General features: G+C 28.0%; 1 protein-coding gene across 1 annotated transcript; it reads right to left on the bottom strand.

The window, feature by feature from the left end:
• Window positions 1–674: 674 nt before the first annotated feature.
• LOC129959079 (uncharacterized) lies at window positions 675–25,696 on the bottom strand. The gene is made up of 9 exons (XM_056071877.1): window positions 25,602–25,696; window positions 25,059–25,122; window positions 15,279–15,352; window positions 13,683–13,711; window positions 10,739–10,773; window positions 9,399–9,481; window positions 8,060–8,124; window positions 5,880–5,932; window positions 675–791 (listed from the first exon to the last, which is right to left on the bottom strand). Exons 1-9 carry the CDS (start codon window positions 25,651–25,653, stop codon window positions 779–781), a joined length of 468 nt encoding a protein of 155 aa, XP_055927852.1. The 5' UTR covers window positions 25,654–25,696; the 3' UTR covers window positions 675–778.
• Window positions 25,697–27,025: the final 1,329 nt, after the last annotated feature.

Raw genomic sequence — 27,025 nt, 5'->3', positions numbered from 1 at the left:
TTGTGAATGATTCCCCACTGTAACTGCATATTGCGCTAGTTTTTCTAAATACAAAACATTTATGAGTCAGGCGCGTGTGACTAACACGGAGTCTTGTCAAATCTTGGCAGAAACCCATACAGACAAAATTGGTCCGATAATATATAATTTATTATTTAGTGATAACGTCAAATAAGCTAAAATTAGGAGATACACAATGAAGGTCTATCAAAACCGTATATTGTATATCCATAATCAGTAGGAATTTCAGCACAAATTGATCTCATTTGACTCCGGCTGAGACGAAAGGTGTTGAAACTTCCACCCCTCCCAATCACTTTAATGAACTGATTATTATCTTTCTGCTTTGGGCTATGAAAATTTTTGAATGTTTTGCAAGACTTAGGCTTATTTAGATTCTTCGTTAAAATTTCTAGTAATGGTATCAACATTGAAGTTTCATTTTATTTTATCAACTACGTATTTATTCGTAATAATTTTTCAGCTGTCTTTCCCTTTAGTGAAAAATAAATCCAGACTATATTTCATTCTAATATCATTTATTAATCAAAAATATTTTGCCAATCAGAAATTTTTTTAAAATTTACTTACAAAATTGAAAATTTTGAGTATTTATGAAAAGTACTTTTAAGAAGATATTGAAAAATAAATTATGTCAGAATTTCATAGCTTAAAGTTTACAAACGAGAAGAAAACATTAGTTGAACATTAAACAAGCTTGACATCAGCATTCCCGACAACAATCCTTCTTGCTTCAGGATCATTTGCTCCCACCAACTCAGCAGGTGCCACTGAAAATGGGAAAAGCAATTAACAATTTGCAAATTGATTTGTAAGAAATAAAACAATTGGTAATTTGATGAAGAACGGTGTATTTCGAATGTATTAAAAACCGTGAAATCGAAACAGATGAAATAACAAGGTCCGTTTATAATACAACTTGGAATTTATTTTCATATTTTCTAATTTATGATAAATGAGGAAAATATTTTAAAACAAAGAATCATAGATTGGAAAATAAAAATTTTCATACTTTTGAACTGTCCAGACATCCTTTTTATTTTTTCTCAAGATTATTTCATAGGTTAAAACTTATCAAAGGTTATTATATTTTGATTCTTAAATGCTTAGATTTACAAAAAATGCTATTTTATTATTTTGGATAACCTCTAGGGACAAAAAACCCGAGATAAAATACATTTCAAATCCTAAATACCAATAAAATTCATGTATTCTTCGCATAGTGATCGTGTATTTCGTCCGTAACTGCAGCGACATGTATTTGATCTATGGCCAATGTAATGGAAATGCCTTACGAAATGCTAGGGAGTATGCCGTCGATATCCGTCACTTTGTCCTCACTATGTCAAAGTCATCCGCAGGCTGGTCGGCAGACTGAGAAATTCAGGAAGCGTCTGCCCGACAACCAGCCGTCATGATGTTGGAAGACCACATAGTGCCCTGAAGCAGAGTTCACATGAGGTGAACTATTGTGCGCAATCATTGTCCCTGTATTGTCCTCGTGTGAACAGTTCAGGCAACGTTGTTGGGACAATGGCAAACGGTTGTCCCGAAGAGTCAACTATTTGCCATTTTCCCATTGGGGTCACGTTATTTTACTGAAATAGGCACGACCTTCTATTGCGCATAATAGTTGGCCTCGTGTGAACCCACCTTGACGGTATCACAGGAGGATGCAATACTGCGGCGGCTAAAAGAAACGTCCGAAATAAGCACGCGCGCTCTAGCTAGTGAGCTGAATTCTGCAAGAAGTACTGTTCACAGGCTCTTACGGTCAAAGAGGTTACACCAATTTCGGTACACAACCGTGCAATGATGAAAGATATGAGCAATAAAACCTGATGACTTTCAGAAACGCATGGACTTTTGTGAATGGCTGTTTCAGCAACATAGCACAGATAATGGTTTCATTGCTCATATCTTGTGGACTGAGAAGTCATGTTTCACTCTAGATGGGGTATTCAAACATCACAACAACCATATATGGTCCCATTTCAATCATCATTCAATCAGGCCCGCAGAAATAACAGGAACGCTGGTTTACAAATGTGTGGGCTGGCATACTTGGGGACCGCCTGCTTAGTTGCCTGAACGGTTCTCGGGACATTCTTCTTGAATTTTCTCCGTGATATGTTACCCGATTTTTTCGATGACATATCCTTAGCGGCAATACAAGGCATTTGGTTCAAATGTGATGGGGCTCCCGCGCATTTCTCTGCTCCTGTAAGTAATTGATTGGATATGGAATATCTTGCCCGCTGGAGCGGATGTGGGGGTCCAGCTGTGACCGCCATGATCGTCCGACCTTATACGGTTGGTTCTTTTTCTATGGGGCTATCTTAAGAAATTAGTGTATCCATACGTAGTGACTACATAAACGGACTTAAATGCGCGTCTGCATGTTACTGGCACTTCGGTGGTCACCGTGCTGCTGCGACGTGAGCAGGCATCCATTCCAGGGCGCAACCAAGCCTGCCTCGATATGAAAGGCGGACATTTTCAACATCTGCTTATGTAGTTTGCAAATAGTGCTGTTGATGTATCAAATAAACTGTTCTTTTCTTGCACCGGATGTGACGTCATACTTTGTTTTTTCAAAGCTCTAATATTGTCTAACAATTAAAAAATCCGTTTCAAATGTAATTTCAGCTATTGTTATTTTATAAATAGCACCAACTAACAAATAAGTTTTTTTTCGTTTTAAGTTGACTAGACAAATAATATTAATTTTTTTTTTCAAAACAAAAAATTAAATAATATTGCACTGAGAGTCCTTAAGCACTACCGAATTATTATATATTTGTGCAGTTTCATAGCCGAAGAGAGAGAAGACACTTTGAATTTTTAAACTTTCTGTTCATTTCATCTAGGGAGGCATACTTTATGTACAAACATGAAGACACGAGGTACGTCACAGCACGACACAACAGCGAAAAAAGTGAGAGAGCGAAATATTTTTCCTCGGTGATTATATACTATGAGATTCTGACAGGAATTTTTTGAACGTGTCGATTTAGGTAAAGGGAACGTAGGTATCTTTTAAAAAAATTTTATAGGTTGTCAGATTTTTATCCCTTTACTTAGAGTGTGGGAACCTCTGATTTAAGCCTTTTTATAGAGCTCGTGTAGCATTAATTAAATAAAAAAGGTGGAATTGGACCAGGAAATAAAAGGACATTGTAGAATTAAGTTGATATGGGTTAAATTAAGATTAAAAAATTAGGATATTAATTAGAATATAATTTAGATTCAGAGATATCATTACACACACACATAATAATGAATCAAATAAGGATTATAAAAACTTGTAACTTTCACCAGATGGGGAATTTTCTAATGTAGCTTCTGGAACCAAAATTTCCTGTGCCGAAACGGAAGGAATCTTTCGAAACGGGTTTTCAATTAATCTATTACTTACTGACTCATCTGACGAAAATCTATATATATATATATATATATATATATATATATATATATATATATATATATATATATATATATATATATATATAAAAGTGCAATTCTGAATTATCAGGTTTTATAGATTTTATGCACAAGTTGCAAATATTTTTTTTTTTTAAATACGATTGCAAAAATAACATATTGTATTTGATGTTGTTAAAAACTGAATAATTCTGTAAGTAAAAATAAGTAAAATTACATTAATAATTAGTCAAGAAGAATATTTAATTCTGATATGCTATATGTAGCTCTATAATTGTAAATTCAGTGCAAAAATCTAAAAGGAAAACTGAAGAGGGGGGGGGGAGGTCGCTGAAAACTACTTATCATAATGAATATATAATTAAAACAATTTAGTAAATGTAAATAAAATTGCTAAAAATTCATTTTACTTTCATTTTATTGGAGAGAAGATCTTTAAACAGAAAAACCACCAACAAAGTATAATAAAATTGGCATTGGAATCTTTTGAAAAAATAAAAATAGGGATGTTGCCGTGAAAGGAATGTTTTTCTTTTTTAAAATCCCGTCTTTATTTTTAGAGGGTGGGGGATATAGCATTATCTGACACTACGATTTCTTGAAGATTCGCTGAAAACACGCAGATGCGAGACTCGTTCCGATCTGATTCCAGTCTGAAAAATTCAGAAGTATTTATACACTCTGTAAGTTTCCGAATTGTATGGCCTATGGCTTAGGGCTCCATTGCATTCACGCGAAGTCTTTCCACCCAATTGTTTTACTAGGAACTTTATTTTTTACCCTTTACATAATTATAAAAAAGAGATGCATCATAATTAGGCTAATTAGTAAGATTGAATAATTAATTTTGATCGACAAAAAAAATCAGTTTATTTTCATTATCTATCCAAATATTTATTTAAATAAAAAAAATCAATATACCATGTTTTTTAAACGGACTAAAAATATAATATAATTTCTGCTAACCCCTTACAGACTGTCCTTTAAAGCATAAAGTCGTAATTTTTTTTAAATTCACAGTCAGAAATTTTCAGGACAATCATTATAGGGCTAGAAGAAAATATTTTATACGTTTTAGTCCGTTTTATAAACGTAATCTATTAATTTTCTTTTATTTACATAATTACTTTTTGCTTTTTAGTCAAGTGTCTGTGAAATTGCAATCAATTTTAAGCTAACTTTCGGATGAATTAAAGATTTGGTGAGGCGGCATCTGTCGGTAATGGAAGTTTTTAATCATTGCAAAATTTGCACAGAGCTGACTGACAAGAAAGCGATTTAATATCGCATTGTCACCCGGATCTGAACTATATTTAAAAATTCAATTCTTTTAATTCATCAGGACATTAGTTCAAAATCGATTGCAAAATTTGCATTCATACAGATAGACAGAGGCGAAAGCGAGTTAATAAAACGACGTAAAAAAATTGAATTTCTTGTAGTAGGAAGTAAGTTGCCATTTTGAAGTTGGAGTTACATATGGCATAAAAATTTTTTTTTTAAATCCAGCAAAAAAAAAAAAAAAACCTAAAACCAAATTGGCAGAAGAAATCACTCAAAAAAGCACTGATCTGATTGTTTGAATTGCAGGAAAAATAATGGAATGGATTAAAAAAGAAAAAACTTTTTTGTTGTTGTTGTTGTTCAAAGTTATGCATTCAATACTGATATTTACATAATCATGATGCATCTGTTTTCAGAATTTGGTAAGGCTTGAAAAATAAAATAAATTCGTCAATCAACAAGAAGCATAAAGAGTATAAAAATATTCTTCAATAATTAAAACTTGGATTTTTTCTCTGAATTACTTGCATCGCACACCTCACAAATTACAAATATTGAAGACATTCGTAATTCTACTATGATTGCAGAAAATCTTAAATTGAGCTTTTAGTTTAGCAACAGTTATGCATTTTGCAAAATCTTTATTTTGAAATGCTAAAGTTTCGGAAGAAATTTATAAAAAGTGAATTTACTTCTAACGTTTCAGATTTTTGTTACTATATTTTAACCAAAGTAATATTAACACAGAAATACAACAATTTATAATTTCAAAAGCATGAAAGCTTAATAAAACTTCAAAAAGTAGTAAAAAGTTATTTAATATGTGGTAGCCTTAAAAAGTTAATCTTTAGATTTGCATGGAAAGGAAATGGCATTAAACATTTTAACAGTGGTTATTCAGACATGTTAAATTTCAGAAGCGAGTAACATATCATCAAATTATTCAAAAGAAAATAATTATGGAAATATTGTTAAAGTATACAAATTTATCCAAATGTTTATACATTGCAGAGAAAATAATTTTTATCTCTATACAGTGTAAAGACAAAATGGTTAATTTCAAGTAAAGCTTTTAAATGATTAAGCTAGTGATATGAAATATAATTAAATATATGACCAATATCAAGTACCTGTAATCTGATGGTAGACGCGGCAGCAGACCGAGACGTTTTTGAGGTTTCACCTTATAAAAAAAAAAAATGAGAAAACATAAATCAAATAAATTATTTTAATTGTGTAAAAATGTTAAAACGCTAAATAAGTATATAAAAGTATTAAAATATAATGGCAACATATAGGTGAAACTTTTATATTGAACCACTCATTCCTATCTTGGGATGTGCTGCCTTACAGTTGAACTACTTCAATAAGTACCCTCTACTACATAGAAGAAACCGACAATATTAATAAGTTCAGCCAAGAAATTTTTTTTCTATGTAAAAATCAAAATTTTTGTAGAATTTATTTCTTTATTTACAAAAATCAAGAATAATTCTAGGATTTTCTTATATTTTTCCTTCATTTTGCGCGGTAGAATTTAGTTAATAAAACTACATACTGTTTGTTAGTTTTAACATAACTAGTATCCGTAACAAGAATCAACACGTAAACTGTCATCTCTTGTATCATGGATAACAAACACATTCAGTTCTACACCAGACTCATTTTCTACTAGTCGGAAATCTTTATTCAAGAGCAACAGTTGTCTAGAGCACATTTACTATTTATAGAATACTAAATCAACCAACGCTACATTTTTCAAAACGCTTTCAATGATATATGTTGCTATTAGTCAAGAAAAATAACACTTCTCAAATTATCATTAAAACAGCTAATTGTAAAAAAATAATAATAAAGTAGCACTGAAAATACAATTAAAAAACAGCTGGAAATGTTAACATTGCGAGTTCATTTAGTTTGATCCTTTTGAGATATTTTAATTATTATTTATTATCAGCGAACGGGCATTTCGCTTTATTTTCCAAAAATATCGGTAAAGCCCACTTCTATTTCCACATCTGCACACACTGAAGATTCATAACTATAAATTTTCAAATCCTCTTGATAGCAGATTTCACTCCTCATGAATTTGACTATAGTCATCTGCGACCAGAATAAAATGACTTATGATGCCTTCAATATCACGATTGTAGACCGTTTCATTGAATTTCAGAAATATTATAAATTACAAGATAAAATAATCGTATTTTATAAAGTCTTGATTTTGTTGGATGTAAACGTTGGTGAACACTAGCAGTTCCTGCAAATTTAATACAGTTAATGGGCTGCTCTATCATTACGTTCTCTTGCGTTTAACTGTTTCTCGAGAAAACTATAGTTTAGTACATCAGAGTAAGTTGAGTTTATAATTCAGTAAAACTTAATTGAAATTATATATGCGTATATGTCTATATGGAGCATCGTATTACCATTATCGCGGTTTTAGTAAACATGTTTTACAAAATGAACTTGAATTCCATTTCTATGTCCTCAGGTTTTAATCATTATTTTCTTATGTGAGCAATTCAAATTGATTAATTTTTCACCTATAGCATTTTATATTCTAATGTCGACATGGAATGATGACAATCCACCATTACTTTTCATTTTTCCGTTTATCTGTTTCACGATCGCTCACTTTAATCCCCTAGTTGAATAGCTTATCCTAGCCCCTTGGTACATCGCAACTCTCCACAAATACAGCCCAAGCAGTTGTCGGAACCACTTGTGCTGAATTTCCTCTCGGCCCAACTGGACTGAAAAGGAATTTGAACAAGTTTTATATTTAATACTCACGTTCACGCCATGCCAATTCTGACCGATTCTATGCATTGATGACAAATTTTTCGATTGTCACCATTCCATTGGCTAGGCGTAATTGTGCATTTCTGACTCTGATCATCCCTAGCCACACCTTATGAAGAGAATGACAACCAGTTTAAAATTTCCCTCTCTAAAATTTTTACAAACAAATCAGGATAATATATTTAGTATGAAAGTTTTTTAGTCACAAGAATTTACATATAAAGTAACGCGTTCTGTAGAGGCTAACAGACTGCAATAAAGCTAGGAACCCTTCATTATGTTTTGGAATGTTCAATTTATTTATTGCTTAAATGTTACTTATTAAAAGTAGAATAATGTTTTCTTTTTCGAAACAATAAGAGATCTACGCTCCAATCCTATAACCTAAATTCTTATTTTCAGTATTATTGTAATCATTTAAAGAAAAATATCTGTTCAGTACTGTTGAAAAAACATCAATTCAAAAACAGAAAAAATTCCAACAATGCACATGAATCTAACTTACTGACTCTACTCTCTTAAGAGTGGGTTTTCGCATCTCTTTTTTTGGCAGTTCTCTGGTGGCTGATTCTATAAATGGTGGAAAAAAAGAAAAAAAATTAGAATCTTCTAAAATTATCGTGCATTGACCTATATACTCACTTTAATATGAACTGTTTTCTAAGTAAAATATGATGGAAGACGAAAAGAAAAAAAAAATAACCATAGCCTAGTTGTTAAGAATATAAAACTCGAGTTTGATTTAGTTTACTTACATTCACATCATGTTTAAAACAAACAAAAAACACTTGGGTTATTTTGACACAGATGTCATAATTTTGAACCTCAGTCATATGACGAGGATGATACCTGAATTCGCACATTCCTCTCTAACTTTCCGCGTTAAAACAAGGGAAGGACATTTAGCTCCGGCGGATTTATTGCGTACCAGACTCGTTAAGGCGGCAGCTTTTCAATAGAGTCAGGTGTCGAGCTTTAAAAACACCGCTCCCGAAGAACAAACCTTACTACGATACTACAGTAACCTTAACTCGTGCATTATTCACGGCATTTTTCTAGATAACAAATGTGAAAAAAAAAAATTGATCTATATCAATTTTAACCTTAAAAAAAAGATTTTTTAAAATTCTTCCATCGCTTATAATTTATTGTAATATTTTTAATAATTCTTAAATTATCCCAGATTGTTGAAAGAGAAAAAGCTAGATCATATAGAAGTGCATTTCAAAGAGTAGTAAAGAAATTATCTTACCACCATGATTACAATGCACGAGACATCACTGTCCTCACAAACATATACAAGGTTACCATTGATGTTTTTGAGGATGAAAAAATGAATATTATATTTCTGAAAATCCAAAAAGAGGTGTAACGTCAAAAGTATATAACACAGCGATTCTTTAACTCTATACCCATTTGAAAAATTCTCAAATTTAGTAAGTATTACGTGGAATGAATCAATTTATTGTGAAATACTGTTTAGTAGATTATTATTAAAAAATTACTCGTGGTAATACAATTTCTATATATATGGAGTAAAATACGATTCTAGGATTTTAATTTAGTTATTTAATAACTTTTATATATTATTCGTATTAACTAATAATAAAGAAATTTTGATTTATTATCACTATAAATAATTAATATTTATTAATTGTAACGACATCAAGTTTGTTAATTGCGTGATCTGATGATGTGCATTCAGCTAATATTTCCAAAATATCACGGAATGAAAAAGGCATTTAAAAAGAGGCTAAACGTGGTATGTATTGCATTATATCAAATAAATCGTTGTTGCTTTAATAAAGATAGAATTACAAGCAAGCAAAGAAAAAAAATCTTACCGGTCTTAGTTCTATTCGCAATTCGTCTACTTCTACGCAAATTAAGTTCCTTTATTGCCTGACCTGAAGGCCTGGTCACTTTCCTGAAAAAATTTGTATCGTCCCATTACCTGGTCTTTATAAATATACATTTTAACTTTAACTTAAGATATAAAAATGAGATGTTTTTAAAAAATGTATGATCAAATAAAACATCTAAAAGAGAAGTTGAATTAAATATGCAAGAAAATAAAAAACTGATATTCATAAATTTAAAAATCTTATGAATATTCATTTAAAAAAAAGGTTTTCATTAAGATACGGATTGTATTTTTAAAAAAATGCGTCTCTTTTTTGGTCTACACTTTAAATTACTTTTTTCCTTTTTATTTTGTATTTAACGAATCATTACTCAAATTTTGCTTCTGATTTTAACCCTGTAGGACATAATTAAAATCAGAAAAGAGAGAACTTTTAAAAGAAGCTTGGATTTACAATTGCTGAAAACCTAGCATTCTGTTACGTTAAAGGAAATGATATTGAATATGATATTATTTGTTTCAGGGCGATATTTAAATTTCAATGTTTTAAATCAAAATGTCAAGAAACGGCTAACAACAAATTATACTAAAAGTGCTTAAAATATACAAAACTTTTATAAAAAAAATTACTCTGAAATTCAGTGAGAAATTATTTTTAGATAAAACTGAAATAATCGAAAATATATAGTGCTAGTTCAATAATATATAATATACAAAATATTTCTGGGAAAAATGCTTTGATCATTATGCTAGCGTTCCTTATAAAAGATTAGCATCATTTACTTCTTTGGGCACCAGAGAGTTTTTAAATAGGTTCTGAGTTATTTTATATCGTTACAATATTATCAATATTTTAGATAATTATGAATTGTGATTCTGAATTCAACAAACATGCAGCCTAAACATCCTTCATATGAAGTATTACTCTTCAAAAGTAATTTATAAAGTTTAGGTAATAATTTTAAAGAATTCTTTCTTTAATGAATTCTAGAGCTTGTCTTATTTAATTTATTTATTTTTGCTTTTCTAGTATTAAATATCTAACTTCATAATACCTGGATGTGAGAAATGTAAAAAAGGATTATTCTTTTCAATCTGACATGAGAAAAACGACATTAAGCATTGTATAATTCAGTTATTTGAATATTTTAAATTTCAGCATACAATAAAACATAAGCAGATCAGTAATAAAAGCGGAAATATTGTCAAAGCATACAAATAAGACGATTTTATCTCTAAATAAATATAAGAAGAGTACTAGTCAATTTCATTTAAATCAGCAAATAAATAAAATGATATCACAAAATGGTCACACAGTACCGTGAAATTGAATGCTTTGCTTCAGATGGGGCTCCCTACGGAAATAAAATTGCAATTATTATTTGAACCAAACAGAAAAGAAAAAAAACCACAAATCAAGTTAGACAAAATTTAAAAAATAAAAGACCTAAAATTTTACTTTAACAAACATTTGTCTATATTCTAACAAAAAAGGAATTTTTTATTCTATAAATGTTCTCAAAATGCAAACATTAAAATATAAAAAGCGTATAATGGATAATTATTATAGAATGAAAACTTCGTAAGAAACTTTCTTCAATGCTTTTATATGCTTAATTAATGGGGAAAAAATCGCATAAGTTTTATAGTAGCAGCTGAAAAATAATGAAATAGAGCATTTTGGTTAAAATTCTGGCCCAGATATTGCAATAATCGTCTAAAAATAGAAATAATAAAAAGAAAGATTTAACAGTCTTTTGTTTCGAGAAGAAAGGAAATTTATTTTATCTGCTATTTGTTTATATCGTTTTTTGTCATGAAGATTAACTACATACTCTAACAGTTTTTTCTTGGAGTGCAAATGAACGTCAAACTTTGTCGTTCTTTGAACGTCAAAATGTTTCACATATACTGAACGTTCAAGTCAAAAGAAGAATAAAATAAGGAAATTAACCATGCATTAGCGATAAACAAAAGATAAGTGGGTTCAAATTCCATTTTTTTTTTTAAAGATTCTAAAGAATATTTTAAGTAAGTTGCTAAACTGTGTCAAGAGCTATGAGAGAAATGGCCATTATTAAAGGTTTTTATGGTTTCTGGTGGTAATATCATAAACCAGATAACAACTTCCGGACAAGTGTGTACACTTTTGTCTAGTGGTCTTGTTACTCGGTTATGAACCCTAATTTGTGTGTTCGAACCTCAATTTGTACAGATTCCTTAATTCTTGCACGTTATCCCATTTGGTGAAAAGGAAAAGTACACAAATCTCGACAAATGGGTTAAGTAACCTGCTTTAGATCCGAAATCGGAATCAACTACATGTTTTTCTATCCGGCGGGGGTATAAGCAGTTCTAGCCTAGTTGAAAAGACAGCTATGTAATGAATGATAGAAAACAACTGAAATTATATGGGGGGATCAAGGAAAACAAAGCAGGAACCATAGAATGAAATGACATAGTTCATTTAAAAAAAATAATCAGAAAAATTACAAGCACTTATACCTCTGATTCACCAAGTGGCCAATACCTTGCATAAGATTGAAACTGAAACTAGTTTCGAATAGAGTCCATGACTTTTCTGTGTGTGTAAAGAAAACAACAACAAAAAAAAGTGTCACCATTTTTTTTTTTTTTTTCAACTCAGCAACATTTCAAAATCACACGATGAAAGATCAGGGCTATATCGTGGGTTTTTATCTCTGCCAACTAAACCTTCGTCAATTTGTTATCATATTTAAGAAGTTACAGAGGATAACTGTAACTGGTAGCTTTCATAAAAAATTCATTTCGTTATTTAGGTTTTTCCTCTATTGTTTATATATATATAACTAGGATTAACTTTCGAATGCAAGAAAGTGCAAATCGTTCTCTATCTAATCCCGTTGTTCCATTTTCTATTAATGTCAGTACAACAGATTTTCAAACAGAAAAATATACTAGCTCCTTTGGCGATCAGCAGTTCACCCGTATCCAAAATAATCGTCAAAACCAAAGAACAATCCTGACCCAATACTCTACTGATTTTACCAAATTTTATTTCACATGAAATTAATGTCATCAATATCTACAGGAAAATTACATGAATTTCATATCAAATCAATAGTACTCTTCTCAAACCAATTTCCGATTCCGAGAGATATTTCAAAATGTTACTTCTCTGTCCTTTCTCCGAGGGGGAAAACTTGACAGAGTTCGTCTGTGTATCACTAAATAAAATATATAACGGACTGATTTAGCCAATTTTTCATATCTAGGGGCCATACGCTTTAATACGAAATAAATTTTATTTAAATCGGTTCGGTGGTTTCGGTTGCTCAGCTCTGTGGTAAGATTTCTCCAAAGAGAATACATAATGCGGTTTTAATTTTTCGATTTGTTTCGAAAATTGAAGGAGAAAGAGTGCAAGCAACCTTTGATAGCATATCTCGGTTCAGGATCTTTTATATGAAAACAAAATTATCGAAATCGGTTCAGCAGTTTTGGCTAAATTACTGGTTTCTTAATTTTCTTGTTTTATATATACAGACACTATTCATATCTTAATACCAGGAAATAACATATTTTACGTTTATTGCATTTTTGAAATAAATTTATATATTTTTTCATTAAATTTATATCCAATATTAGTTTAGAAGCTGCAAATACATAAATTTCAAGATGAAGCTAATCGTCGTACTTCATAGTAAATAGAAATATATTTTTATTTGCTGCATATGATATTTAAATTAAATGTATTCGAGAGTCGTCAAAATTGTGACTGTCAGCATCTATTCAATTTCAAATATTTCTCTAAATACGTAAAGGTACTCTGTTAGATATACCGAACAACAATTCTAAAAAGAAAATGAAAACTCTTTTAAAATTATGCTTTCCAACTTCCTATTTAAAACGTACAACAAGATCTGCGATGAAATTTTCAGATCTTAAGCATATTGAAAGTTTGATAGAACTTCTTTTGATATTTTGGCTCTTGGATAAAATTTTAGATAATAAGCAATGTTTTCTTTATGATATTAACATTCTTCTACAATTCTATTAGCATATCAAACATCAATAATTTAAAAACATTTTAAGTTCTTTATTAGCTAAAAAGCCGATTATTACAAAAAAAAAACTATCCACTGTCGTCTGTAATAAATTTCGTAATTTACCTTACAATAAAATCAATTATTTAATTTTTAAATTTTTGCAACTTATTATTTCAAAAAAACATTTAAAATATAAAAGAAATATTTCAGAACTGCGCATGTTTCTAGCTTACCTTCTTAGTAATCCTTGGTTTCGGAAATTCTGAAAGTGATAAAAGAAACTTTATTTAAAAAGTAAAAACATTAAGCAAATACCTAAATACAAAAAAATGGAAATATTTTTTTATAAATATATGATTCATACTTGAGGGCGTAACGCCGTTCTATTCATTTTATGATGAATTTCCCTTAAACATCATAAAAAAATAGATATACTTTAGCAATGAAACCTTATTTGTAACCTAAAAAAAAAAAAAAAAATGCAAAATTTGACCTTTTTTTTATGTTAAAAGATTTTAAATATAAATTTAAATCCTTTATAGCTTCTTCCTGGATTAAAGTAAATATATCTCTTGCTTTCCTGAAATCCGCTTTAACAATAATAATATATGGGTATTCCCGATTTTCTACAAAAAAAAATTCTTAAAATTCAGAAAAATTGTTAAAACAATAGAAGCACGATTTAAATCTAAAAATACACAAGCTGTTATTTTAGAGATTAGAGCTCACTGGCCCTGCTAGAATGTAAAACGAAATTTTGAGTGGTAACTGTTATTTTAACTGTTTAAAAGGTTTTGTTTTTGTTTTAGCGCGGTATTATTCTTTTAAGTTTATGGGTTTAATTTCTTTTTTCATCTTATATAAAAATATTATAAAAAAAAAGAAGGGTTATAGAATATGCATGTATAATTTTAAAAAATCTGAAATGAAAGAAAGATTTCTAATTTTTAAAGGTTAGGAAAAATATTTTCATACCTTTGTTAATAAATTAACTATAATCAGACTTGAGACCTTTTCATTATTCAAATAACATCTCAATATTGAAATATTTTTTTTCTAAAAAGTTTAAAAAAGAAATTAGAATTTGAATAGTGTTTTGATTATTCAGTAAACAAATTAAATGTATTTTAATGATTATGGAGAACATCAAATTGCCCCTTCATTTCACCATTTTATTTTTGTTATCTACACACCAGATCTAGGGTTTACTTCTATAGAAAATTCGTTGGGATTGAAAGGTTTTATTATTGAAAAGTTAAAAAGAATTATTGTATTCAACTTAAACTTATTTTTAAGATAAAATAGTATGGCATATGCATATATATATATATATATATATATATATATATATATATATATATATATATATATATATATATATGCAAACTATTTTATCTAAATAAACAAACTTATATTTAGATAAAATAGTATGGTTATACTTTACCACAGTACCCCTTTAAATAATTCCCATACTGAAAAATATTGCACAATATAAACAAATTATAACAAGTTCTTGTTTTATTGGTTTTAAGTTTCAAAGGTTAATAGAAACAGGTATTCTGATATAAAGTGTAATTCTAGAAATTTTTAAATATTTATTGATTAATGTTCTGAATGTTTTTTTATGTTTAATAATTCCTTAATCACATTATTTTAAATGACAGTTTCCTATACCATTTCCAGTATATTGGTTAATTTAATCTTGATTATGAACGAAAAAAAATATTTTTAAAATAGGATTGGTTACATTAGATTTATTACTTCTAAACAAATTGTTGCTATTTAGGTGAAAATAAGAAATTTTTCTGTTAAAAAAAATGTGAACTTACTTGAAGTTGTTGCTTCTAAATGTAATTTTCCTTTTGGTTTTGCAGTCTTGCCCTTGCTCCTTTTTGCCATTTTCCTATAAAATGCACATTATCATATTATTTCATATAAAGCTCTATTTGGTCATCTAGAAATTTCTTTAAATTGAAAATATCCATTTGATTGAATGATAGAATATTGTAAAAAATTATTTAAAAAAAAATGGAAAATTTGACTTTTATAATTTTACATTTTCAAAAAAAATAAAAAAATGGCATTTATTTATTTATGTTTCATTTTTATAAATTGATTTTTATGGCATGTTATTTTTTAAAAGTCATTTAAACACCAAACAATATAGTTTTTTATTCAGTATTTATTAAAAAATCAACTATGTTATAATTATAAAAGGTTAATGTTAAATATTCTATAATTTGGTTTTGAATATATTATATTTAAATTTCAGTGTTAAAAATGCATCAACAGTAATAAATATAGTGCTAACAGACAAATTTAAGTGAAATATTATGTATCAAGGAGAGTAACTGCACATGTAATTAGAGATATGATTACTTTTAAGTAATTTGAAAAACAAAAATATGTTATTATAATGAAATAATATTTAATATTGGTACACTAACAAAGTTCATATGCAGCTATGACAAACATGCCTAATTTCATATATTGATGTTCATCATAACTATTTCAAGTCATGAATATCTTTGAAGAGCAACAATCTATTGAATAGATCCACGCTATTAGATATTAACCTTGCATCTCTTAAAATCATGGTAAAAAAAGAGAAATCAAGACCATAACAAATATGTAATAATCTGATTTTTACTCATTAATTGTACTTACGAAATTGATGTTTAAACATACAACTGAACAGGAAGTCTTTTAACCCATTCTCATCTTTTTGTAGTCTTTATCAATTAAAAAAAAATTCATTTGTATTTATAAATAAAATTATGGGTAAAGAGAGGAATCATGATTTTAAGCTATAATTTGTCAGTGAAATACTACACTCATATGCCTAATACAATGATGCAGCTAATATTAAGATTACAAAATAAGCAAAAGTAGAATCTTATTAGATACAAGTAACGACTAACACAGTTGAAATATTATAGGTTTAGTTTTGGAAGCATCCAACTAATGCTGAAAGAAGCAACCTATAACATTACTATATAAACATTATATATTATATTAACTATATTATTAACTATATAAACATTACTGCTGCATGCTGAAAATGGGGTTACTTGTCATATTTTATGGTAAAAAATATCATTCTTATGACAGAGCTAAGATTTTGGATTCTGGCATGGTTTAAGGAAAGGGTTTTTCGGTAATTTTGGTTTGTTATCATTGCTAGTCATATTCAATAGCACATATCCTCTTTAATCAGAATATGATGTCTTCTGAATTTTGTATGACCTTACATTATTGTGTTTAAAAAAAAAATTATTCAAGCTTCTTGAGGGAATTTCTAGCTTGTAGTTCAACAGACTTCTTCACTTTTATTGGAGAGAAAAGGTTCTTACCAATTCAAAAGCCTTTAAGTTCTTCCCAATTCCTGAAAATCTTTGAAAACTGCATTTTAATTCATAAATAAAGAAGTCATGGCCATATGTATTATTTTCAAGAATAGTATTTTTATGCTTAATTTTACACATAAATTATGCAATTTTTTTTTCTTCTACATAACACTTTTATATTTGATTTTAAGTATCAATTTTAAAAATATGTTTTTAAAGGTTTTTATATGAATATCAATCTTTATAAATCATCACTAGAATTTTAAGTAAGAATAATAAACACGTATGATTTGTAATGTGTTTTACGAATTTTCTCTTGCATCTGTTCACAGGATTTTATCTAGAATGACTTAATCAAAATTTTTCTTTTATTTCATGTTAAATTTCGAACAGAATATGACTGAAAGATTAAATAAAGTACAATAATGATGATTTTACAAAATTAGTTTTCATAATTATTCTTCAGTATTACTACAAAAATAATATTATATTGTAAATCGTAGAATTTGTAAACAATGTTTAAGATATTAGAAACATTAGACATTTTTCAAATTGTATGCCTTTCTGTGTCTTAATGCCCCCTTTTGTAAAAATAAGAATGTCGCTATTTTAATTAAACATGTTTAACTATATTAGTTCATTGCCCCTATGTAACAAAGCATAGCTAGATATTGAACTGTTATTTTTACCATTTAATAGACTTTAGAAGTTTTCAAAAGAACAACTGCTGATAAAAAATGTGATTTTCAACAATAAACTCAGTACTTACATGAGTCTCTTTTTGTTCATTCATATTTCTTTGACTTTAATAACTCATAGTAAATTTTAAAGCAAAATATCTTATTTAATTATGTATAAATAAAAGGGTAGTTTATAAATAGCTTGTATCTCATTAAAATCCAAGATACTAAAAAGATTTTCATCAGATTTTGCTCACAAATGCTCTAAAGAATATTGAAGAATTTTGGACAGTTCATTAACATTTCATTTTTAATTTTTTTCAAATTATATTCTGTATTTATTTTGAGTTGCTACTCCTAATGTTTTGTTGAATTTCATACCATTCCGTAAAAGTTATAATTTGGAGAGAAAAAAAAAAAAATTTGACATAAAAATTCTTTTGATTAAGTCTGCAATTTTTCAAGAATCCGAGGTTTAAAAATTATTTTCTACAAACAGTTGCTGACAATACAAGGATATTGTATATGTTTTATACAAAACTAAATTTACATTTAAAATCTTAAAAAATTTAATAAATGCATTTGTTTTCATACATGTAGGCATTATGTATATTAAATATATATATATATATATATATATATTTCAATTCTACATTTACACTTTAGTAGTATGACATTTATATTATATAACTATTAATAGCTGATCTCATATGTTATAACTCTAGTTTTTGTTATAAGTGCTTCAAAATTTTCTCATCTCTTCCTTCTATTAATATTATGGCAGAATAAACTTTGGTGAACAAGAATAAAATAAAAATTTTCACACAAGTTTATCTAGGGTGTGTAACATCATTAAAAGTCTTTAAAAACTGCTTGTATTTTATAGTCCTTAAAATTGTTTTTTTTTTTATTTGCTTATATTTTCCTTGTGATGTAAAAAAAAAAAAATATCCATTCTTGATTTGCTCAATTATAGGCTGTATTTTCTATGCGATGTCAGATCATTCAATATTTAATGAATCTGAAAGTAAGTGGAAAGGGTTTTATCTCAGTTAAAGGAAATACTAATAGAAATGGGAAAATAAAACATTTTCATTTACTGGACTCTTCTTTCACTTCTTTTAAATAGGGAGAAATATAAACTTTTCATGTACATAACTCTTCTTTTAGCTCTTGCTTCTTTAGATAGAGGGGAAATCCTTTCATTTCAGAAATAATTTTATGTATTCATGTAAATCACGAGTATTGGTTTTTGACAGTAACTTCATTTCACTATTGTTTTTCCACACATGATTACTTGTTCATTACATTTCAAGTTTCATCTAGTTACTCTCTATTAGTAATTTATTTAAGTATTTTTACTTGAATTAATTTTTTTGCAAAAATTTAGAACAGTAAGTCTGAAAATGTGTATTTCATTTATTGTGTACTTCCATAAGAGAATACACAGAATGATTCAAGGCTTTCAAAAATAAAAGTAAAATAAAATATTTATGATGCTTCAATATTACTTTTAAATATATGTTACTCTTGTCAAAAAATCTAAAAATAAATTAACTAATACCAATAAAATTCCCATTTTACTTTTTCATATACAAACTATTGAAAGAGAAATAATTGTAACCTTGCCAAATCTCTGTGATTCAAACTTCTGAATAACACATTTTTGGAATTATATCTGTCTGTGAACATAACTGAAAAATGCTTAGAGCTGGAATATCTTAAAATTAAATTTGCAGATTCCTACCAATTTTTGAGCAAAATCCATTCCTATCCTGGGATTCCAAAAGTAAAAATTTGTGTGCTCAGAAAATTTATGACCTTACACAAGAGAGGAGTGATAGTGCCTTTATTAGAGAGGATGCAATGAAGTATTGGAGACATTTTTTCAAAAGTATCAGAGTAATGACCTGCTTTTGCCTTTTTATGCATCTGATATACACAAGTTAATAAAACAATGATTGCATTTTTTAGAGAAAATTTCTACATTGAAATTATTTTTTCAGTAAATTGCTAATGACAGTATGATTTTTCTATCTTGTTCTCCAGTTGATAAAGTGGGTGTGTGCATAAGAAAGAACAAATCATTGAAAGACTTACATTCTGCAATATCCAATGATATGTTTTTCAAGCATGACTGTCAATAGCTTGTTTTAAAAATGTTGAAATGAATAATGAGTGGATCTTCAATAAATGTTGCATCAGTAAGAAATGTTGTTTTAGCAGAGAAGAAATAAGAGAGAGAAAAGAAACATGTTCTCAGGTGTACTGTCAACAAAAAGTATAAAAAGATGTAATGGAGATGCTATTCTCATGAAGTTTATAAATATCCTAGTCAAATCATCTTTACTCGATTTCAAAAATTTGCCTGTTAGGAAAGTGAAATTGGATGAGGTTTTTTCTCTTTATCTTTTATTTAAAGAACCTAAATTTAAACTGTGCAGAGTTTTAAAAATTATTTCATTCCTCCTTGAACAAGGATCTATTAAATGAGGATTCAACATTAAATAAAATATTGAAGTGGGAAAGTTGACTCAAAAATACATGTTTCACAACATGTAAAATCCACTCAGAAAACATTACTAAAAAATTGAGAGTGCTAACAACATTGATCCATTCAAAATATTGCCTATTTTGTGGGTAACAGATATCTTAAGAAAAGTTGTCAATGATATGAAAAAAGTTAGACTCTGCTTTGTAGATCTCTTTAAGAAAAAAGAAATTTCTCTTAGAAAAGGAAATTTCTGAAATTGAATATAAAGCTAATGCACCTGTTTGACAAGCCAGACACTTTTCACTATTAACAAAATTTAATGAGTTTTGAAAGTTATTAGGGAGAAAATTAACAGATTGAAGTGTTTGAAAATACCTATAAAAAGAAACAGCCTTTTCTTTACATGTGTAATAAAATTAGCATGATTTTTATATTATAGATATGTTTATTTATGTTCTTTACCTTTTTTGAGCAATTGGAATGTTAATGAAATAGAAGTAAAACCTTTTTTTTTTTCTTCTGGGACTAATTGTAGAGTAATTAATTTAAGATATGTAGTGGAAGTCTTTTAATAAGATTTTTTAAACAAAACATGCATAAAAAACATCTTAATTAGTTTCAATGTTGATAAAAAAATATTCAGTAATTCTTGGCGGTATTTTATGTTTATATTTGCATAAAATTGGACACGGATTGAGTTAATATTCAACTTAATTTTTTTCATTGAACTCCTAGTTCTATAATAAAAAAAATTCTAGATTAAGGTTGTTTCTTTTATTTTCTTTCTCTGTAGGTGCTTAAAAGATATTTATTAAGTGTTTATTTTTTAAGATTAAAATTATCTATACACCTGTTACCTTCTACATGACTTTTAGAAAGTATTGCAATAAGATCTAAATTTGTATTGGATGTGCAATTCACATATTAAAGGTTTGAATTCAAAATCTTGCGAGTCTCAATTCCATAGGATTACTTTTTGAAATCTTAGAGAATGAGTTAACAGATCATTTTTAATGAGACTGGTACTGAAATGTGACCAAGTATTAAAAATTTCTGTCCCCTATTCTAATATTTTAAAGATTTCTAATATTGTATTAGTCAGGAATTAATAGAAATTTAGAATAATTTTTTCCCATATGTATGAGAAATTATAAATTCAGTGATTAAATTAAATTGTTAATGACAGTTAAGAACTAATAATCTTTTAACTATCCTGATAATTTATTAAGTACCATTTCATATTTATTAACATTTGATTTAGCTAATAGTCCTAATTATGGTCGAGATACTTTCTCTTTAATATCAAAAACTATGTGTGCTTTTGTTTTCCAACTCAGAATTTTGAATTTTCTATTTTCTTATGAGACTTGGGTCAGTTCTGAATGTCAAAATAAACCAGTAGGAGTGACCACCTGAAATTTTTTTTTGCATACTCTCTAATGAAGATATTATCTCTTTCCCCATTTGTGCATAACATTGTGAACCTTAGGCACAGAACATAAATCTGATGCATGACATTTTGAACAATAGTTTTGAAATATAGATCTTTTTCATCAATCTAATATTTCTACTTAATCTGTTGTGGGATCCTTGGCAATTTTTTTAATGATTAATCCCTAGAATGCAATTAATAGTACGAGAAGGTTGAATTTTTGCTTTAGATATATATATATATATATATATATATTTCAAATTATTAAAAAAAATTAACACAGAATTACAAGTGTTGTCACAAAATCACATACCGAATTCCATATATTTAAGTCATTCGATATAGAGTATTGCATGTACATGCTTGTAGAAATACAGACCAAGAGATGGATGAATTTGGTTCCAAATTTGATAGGTATATAATTATCTAATAGAGGTAAAATATTTTTACAAAATTTTATTCATCTAACTTTTTCTATTTTGTAGTTTTTGTGTTTAATTATATTCAGACAGACTTCCTATTGTTGGATTTTGCTCAAAACTTGATACAAATCTATAAATTTACAATAAAGACCATATACCAAAATTCAACAACCATGCAAATTCGAATTTGTTTTTGGTTTATACATTATATTATAATATAGCATTCTAAGCTTAGTTTTTGTTTGAATTCTTTATGTAGTGAAGTGTGTGCTTTATACTTCTGTATCTTTTAATTGTTAATATATGTCTAAGCAGTCTTGTTTAAAAGTATTTTTAAAATTCATACACAGTTTTAATTCATACACACACACACACACACACACATACATACATATATATATATATATATATATATATATATATATATATATATATATATATATATATATATATATATATATATATATATATTAGATTAGGTATAGATAGGATTAATTTCAAGTTACACTTAAACTTTTATTATTCTTCTGCATTAGTAAGCAAATTTTTATGAAAAAATAGCTTGAGAAAAGCTAGTTTTCACTTCAGATCAGCTATTATTGAGTGTATGTTACAATCATTTATAGAAAATAAAAATACATTATATTATAGCAGATGATCAAATCCCAATTCAGAATACAAATAAATGTATATGAAAAATACTGATGTACTAAATGACATTTCATGTTGCAGAAATTTTATTTTCATCTTTTGGCTTCAATTCATGCATTTTTGAAAATTCTATCTTTTCATTATAAAAATTAAATGATAGCATTTTAAATGTAAATGGTTCCCTATTGTCTCGTGGCCACCACTATTTTCAGACCCATGCTGCTACTGCTTCAAATTTTTGACCAGATAATGACAAGCACCTCAACAGATGGTATATATATTCATAATGTACTTACTACTCTGCCAGTGAAATCTCAATATTGTTCTCCATAGGATAATCGGGATTGCTGCAATAATCTGGATCACTAGATGGCCATTTTCAAAGTTTGCATGATAAAATTTATCGAAACAGTACATGAAATTTTTCCCCTGTCATCTGTCGGGTAGCAATTTTAAAAAGATATTACATTAATTGTAATATTGTTATTGCATTGGTTAATATTTTTGTTATGAGTATAGATATTAAGTTTCTTAAATTAGCACTATTTTGGCATGAAATGTTGTATTAATTATTTTGATTATCAGCTATTTTTTTGTCTCCTTGTTTTATTTCTCCTAAAACTTAAAACTGAAAATTTTAAATTTTGCTATTTGATATTGAATTTCAATCCACAGACTTTCAAATTTTCTTTTTATCAACCATTAATAGTTAGAATGTTATAAAATTAAACTAACAGGAATACTTTAGTTCTTCTTTTCTTCACTTGTATACTTTTACAGTAAGGTGTGTTTGATGTTGAACTTTATCATATAGTGAAGAGAATAAGGTGTGCATTCTTTCTCTTAATTAATTAAGTACAAAATTTGATACCGATTTACAGTTTTGATACGAAGATTAAATATTAAATTTCATTTATCTGGCTTTTGTTTGAATTATCGTGTTCCAGATCAACAGACTATCAACCAGTGGACAAGTTTAATACAAAATTTGAATCAGATACAGGGGCAGATTAAGCATGGCTCTTAGACACTTTTCCCTTACCAACATGCAAAACAGGTGTTTGTATATCTTTATTTTAACATCCTTATTAACATTTTAAATTGAAAAATATTTTGACAAACTAAAATAACAAAATATTTTAAAGCAGATTATTTCTAAACAATTAGTTTCATTATCTTGTATATAAACCAAATCAAAATTTAAAGCAATTTGTCCAAGATTGTTGATGAAACAAAATAACAAGATCTTTTTAACATAATTCAAATACTATTTAATTATAGAATCAAAATACCATATTAAATTTTTTAGACTTAAAAAACTTTTAAAAGATAATTAGTTAGGAGTGTTTTTAGAACAATATAGTAAAATTTAACTAACACTTTATTTTTATATTTGATTAAACCTCAGACCATGATCGCTGTAAAATAAATGAAAACTCAAAATTAAATACTGAAAATACCACGAAAATAAAGTTCCAAAAACCTATGAGCCCGTACCTCCTTCAAAATTGTGAGATCATTAATCATTATTTGATTTGCTCTCAAGTAGATGTATAATTCTGATGATAAACTTGAATATGAAATTTCGTTCATATAGTTTATTGTTTTTTTTTGTGTCAATTATTGCACTCACATGCACCAGGGCAAGCAGACATCATGGATCTCTACAAAAAGTCAATAAAAGAAAAGGGGGAAAAAACTACAAGTGAGGGTAAAGAGCTAATTTGCATCCTTTTGGTTTATGGCCTTTTTGATTTTTGACAGGATGTTGATGCTAAAATTACATAAAGTAAAAACGGTTATACATGTTTTATTTATGATGCTTCCTCACTGTCCAGATGCATTTGCAATCAGTGGAAGGAAAAAGTACTTTGTTATTAGGATGCAAAAGTTTGATTACCTTTAGTTTTCCTGTTTTCTAAAATTGATAAATTTTTCTATCTCGGCCATTATTTCTACCATTTCTAGGATTTCGTTAAAAAAATAATTCGTGACTTTGGAATTTTTCACAATCAAAGAATTAATTGAAGACAACTTTTTTGGAGTTAATTTTAGTGATGATGAAAAATGAATAAGAAATTTTTATACCTTCCTGTAAAGACATGTTAGAGTCCTTTGAGAAACTTCAAGCTTGTTAGTTTGTCAAAATATCTCATGAACCTGATTCAATTCATTATACTGTATTGAATACTTGCTTACAGTCAACATATTCGAGACAAGTAAAGATTTTTGTAATTAAATGTGTAACTATATGTGCATAAATTCACATAAAAAAGAAATGTGTAATTTGTAAACAAGTTACACAATAAATATGTTAATGTTTAATAATTTCTCTCATTTCTATGTAGTAACATGCTAGTACTATCTAAAAAAACTTTGAAGTTATTACTTTCAGATGAATTAATTACATTATTAATATTAATTTTATAATAAACAAAAAAATATTAAAATTTTTATTGTAGCCATGTCTTTATTTATATGTTATTTTGCATCGATCCCTTTAAGAAATTATATATGGTGCTTCACTGCACATGAAAAATATCAATTTAAAATAACAGTACAAACGGGAATACAAAAGAATACCTGTTGGAATCCTTTTTACTCGTCTTTGGTGGCATTTCCACTTGATCTGTGTCCAGTTTTTTCACTGTGAAAAAATTTTTTAAATGTAATAAATCAGAGAAGATCCGAATATATATATATATATTATGTTAAAATTTGTTATAAATGCTAATGTTTTACATTGTATGTAAATAAAGATATTGAACAACACTATTTTAAATGTTCTACTGCAGTTAGTTTACCTATAAGCACAACTAATAACTTTAATTCACATTATTTCACTTTTTCTATTACGTATAAGGATTTAATCAATTAGCATTTTATGGAAGATGAAAATATTTAATTATTTTTTTAGTAAAGAAATTTAATAACAAAATTGTAGCACATTTTAATATCGTTATTTTAACCAAAATCGAAATGAAAAATTTTCATCTACTTTTTTAACTGGTATTAAATCCATATTTTTCTATAGAAAATATTAAATAAACTTTAAGTATTTTATGGAAGGTGAATAAAAAGTAATAATTTTGCATATTGCAAATAAGAAATTAAAAAAATTCTCACCTTCTTTTCGAAAGAACTCACGAAACTGATAAGAATTCATAAGATATCCCATTTTTCGTTCTTTCGATAACGATTCGGAAGATCTTGAGTGACTAAATTTATGGTTCAATCGGGGTGTTTATACTATATATATTAGGCAATGTTACTCCATGGCATGCAAGAGCGCCACCTACAACAATTGTGATCTTGTACATTCGAATGCTGTAACCCGTTGAGAGTGGTTTCATGAAATAAAGCCTGAATAACTATAACGGCATCCGTATTTTCTTCTTGATACATCCATTTATAATCGACGATAACATTGGTCAAAAGCGAGCCGGAGCAAATACTATGGATAAAAAAGTTGAAAAAAGCGATGACCAAGAAACGGTTTCAGAAAAGAAATTAAATAAACTGAAAGGCTCCATAAAAACTACTCTGAAAAGAATTGAAACTTTTAATGCCGAAAAGTCAGCTTCCAATGACATTCACGCAATGGAATTAGAAGTGAAATTAAGGAAACTTGGACAATTGCAAGCACAGTTGGACAAGATATCCGAACAATATTGTGGTATTTTAACGTTGGAAGATATAGAAACCATCCTAGAAGATATTGATCAAATAAATATACGGATTGAAGAAACAGAGGTAGGTCTGAAATTGCTATTAAATTCAATTAAAGATGAATTAAAAATAAACCCTGTTTCAAAAGATAATGCAGTAACTAAAATCAGACTTCCGGAAATTCCATTACCAGAATTTTTTGAAAAAATAACTGATTTTGCAAATTTTAAAAATTTATTTGTTAATTTAATTAGCAACAATGAGCAATTAAATGATTCTCAAAAGCTGTATTATCTCCGTGCATGCTTAAGAGGAGAAGCTAAATTATTAGAATCATCTAGTGATAACTTTCACTCACTCTTTAAAGCATTATCAGATCGTTATGAAAATCAAATTCAATTGATAGACTCTCATATACTAGAAATAATAAATTTTGAGAAAATTGGTAGCGAATCTGCTGAAGAACTGTGCTCCTTAATGGACTGCGTTAATAAAAACATCAGAGCGTTAAAGGCTCTTAAATTCGAACAAAATAAGCTATCTGATTTAATTCTAGTAAAAATCATTCTACAGAAAGTAGACAAAGAGACAAGGAAACAATTTGAGCTTTCTCTAAATACGGCAGAAATTCCTACATTGGAAAATTTGATGAAATTTCTAGAAAAGCGAAGCTCTTTGTTAGAAAGTATTAACCGTATTCCAAGTAAATACGAACGTCCACAAAATACGAGCATATTTAAAAGAGCGAAAACACTTATAGTTAATAATAAAAATTCCAATACTAAAGCTTGTATTTTATGCAAAAATTATCACGCACTATTTAAATGCGTTACTTTTCAAAATATGTCTATGGATGACAGAAAAAACTTAGTTAGGAATAA

The sequence above is a fragment of the Argiope bruennichi genome, chromosome X1 (genome assembly GCF_947563725.1).
Source record: "Argiope bruennichi chromosome X1, qqArgBrue1.1, whole genome shotgun sequence".
Lineage (NCBI taxonomy): Eukaryota > Metazoa > Arthropoda > Arachnida > Araneae > Araneidae > Argiope > Argiope bruennichi.
Note: the sequence above shows the minus strand (reverse complement) of the source record. Positions and strands in the feature narration are given on the sequence as shown.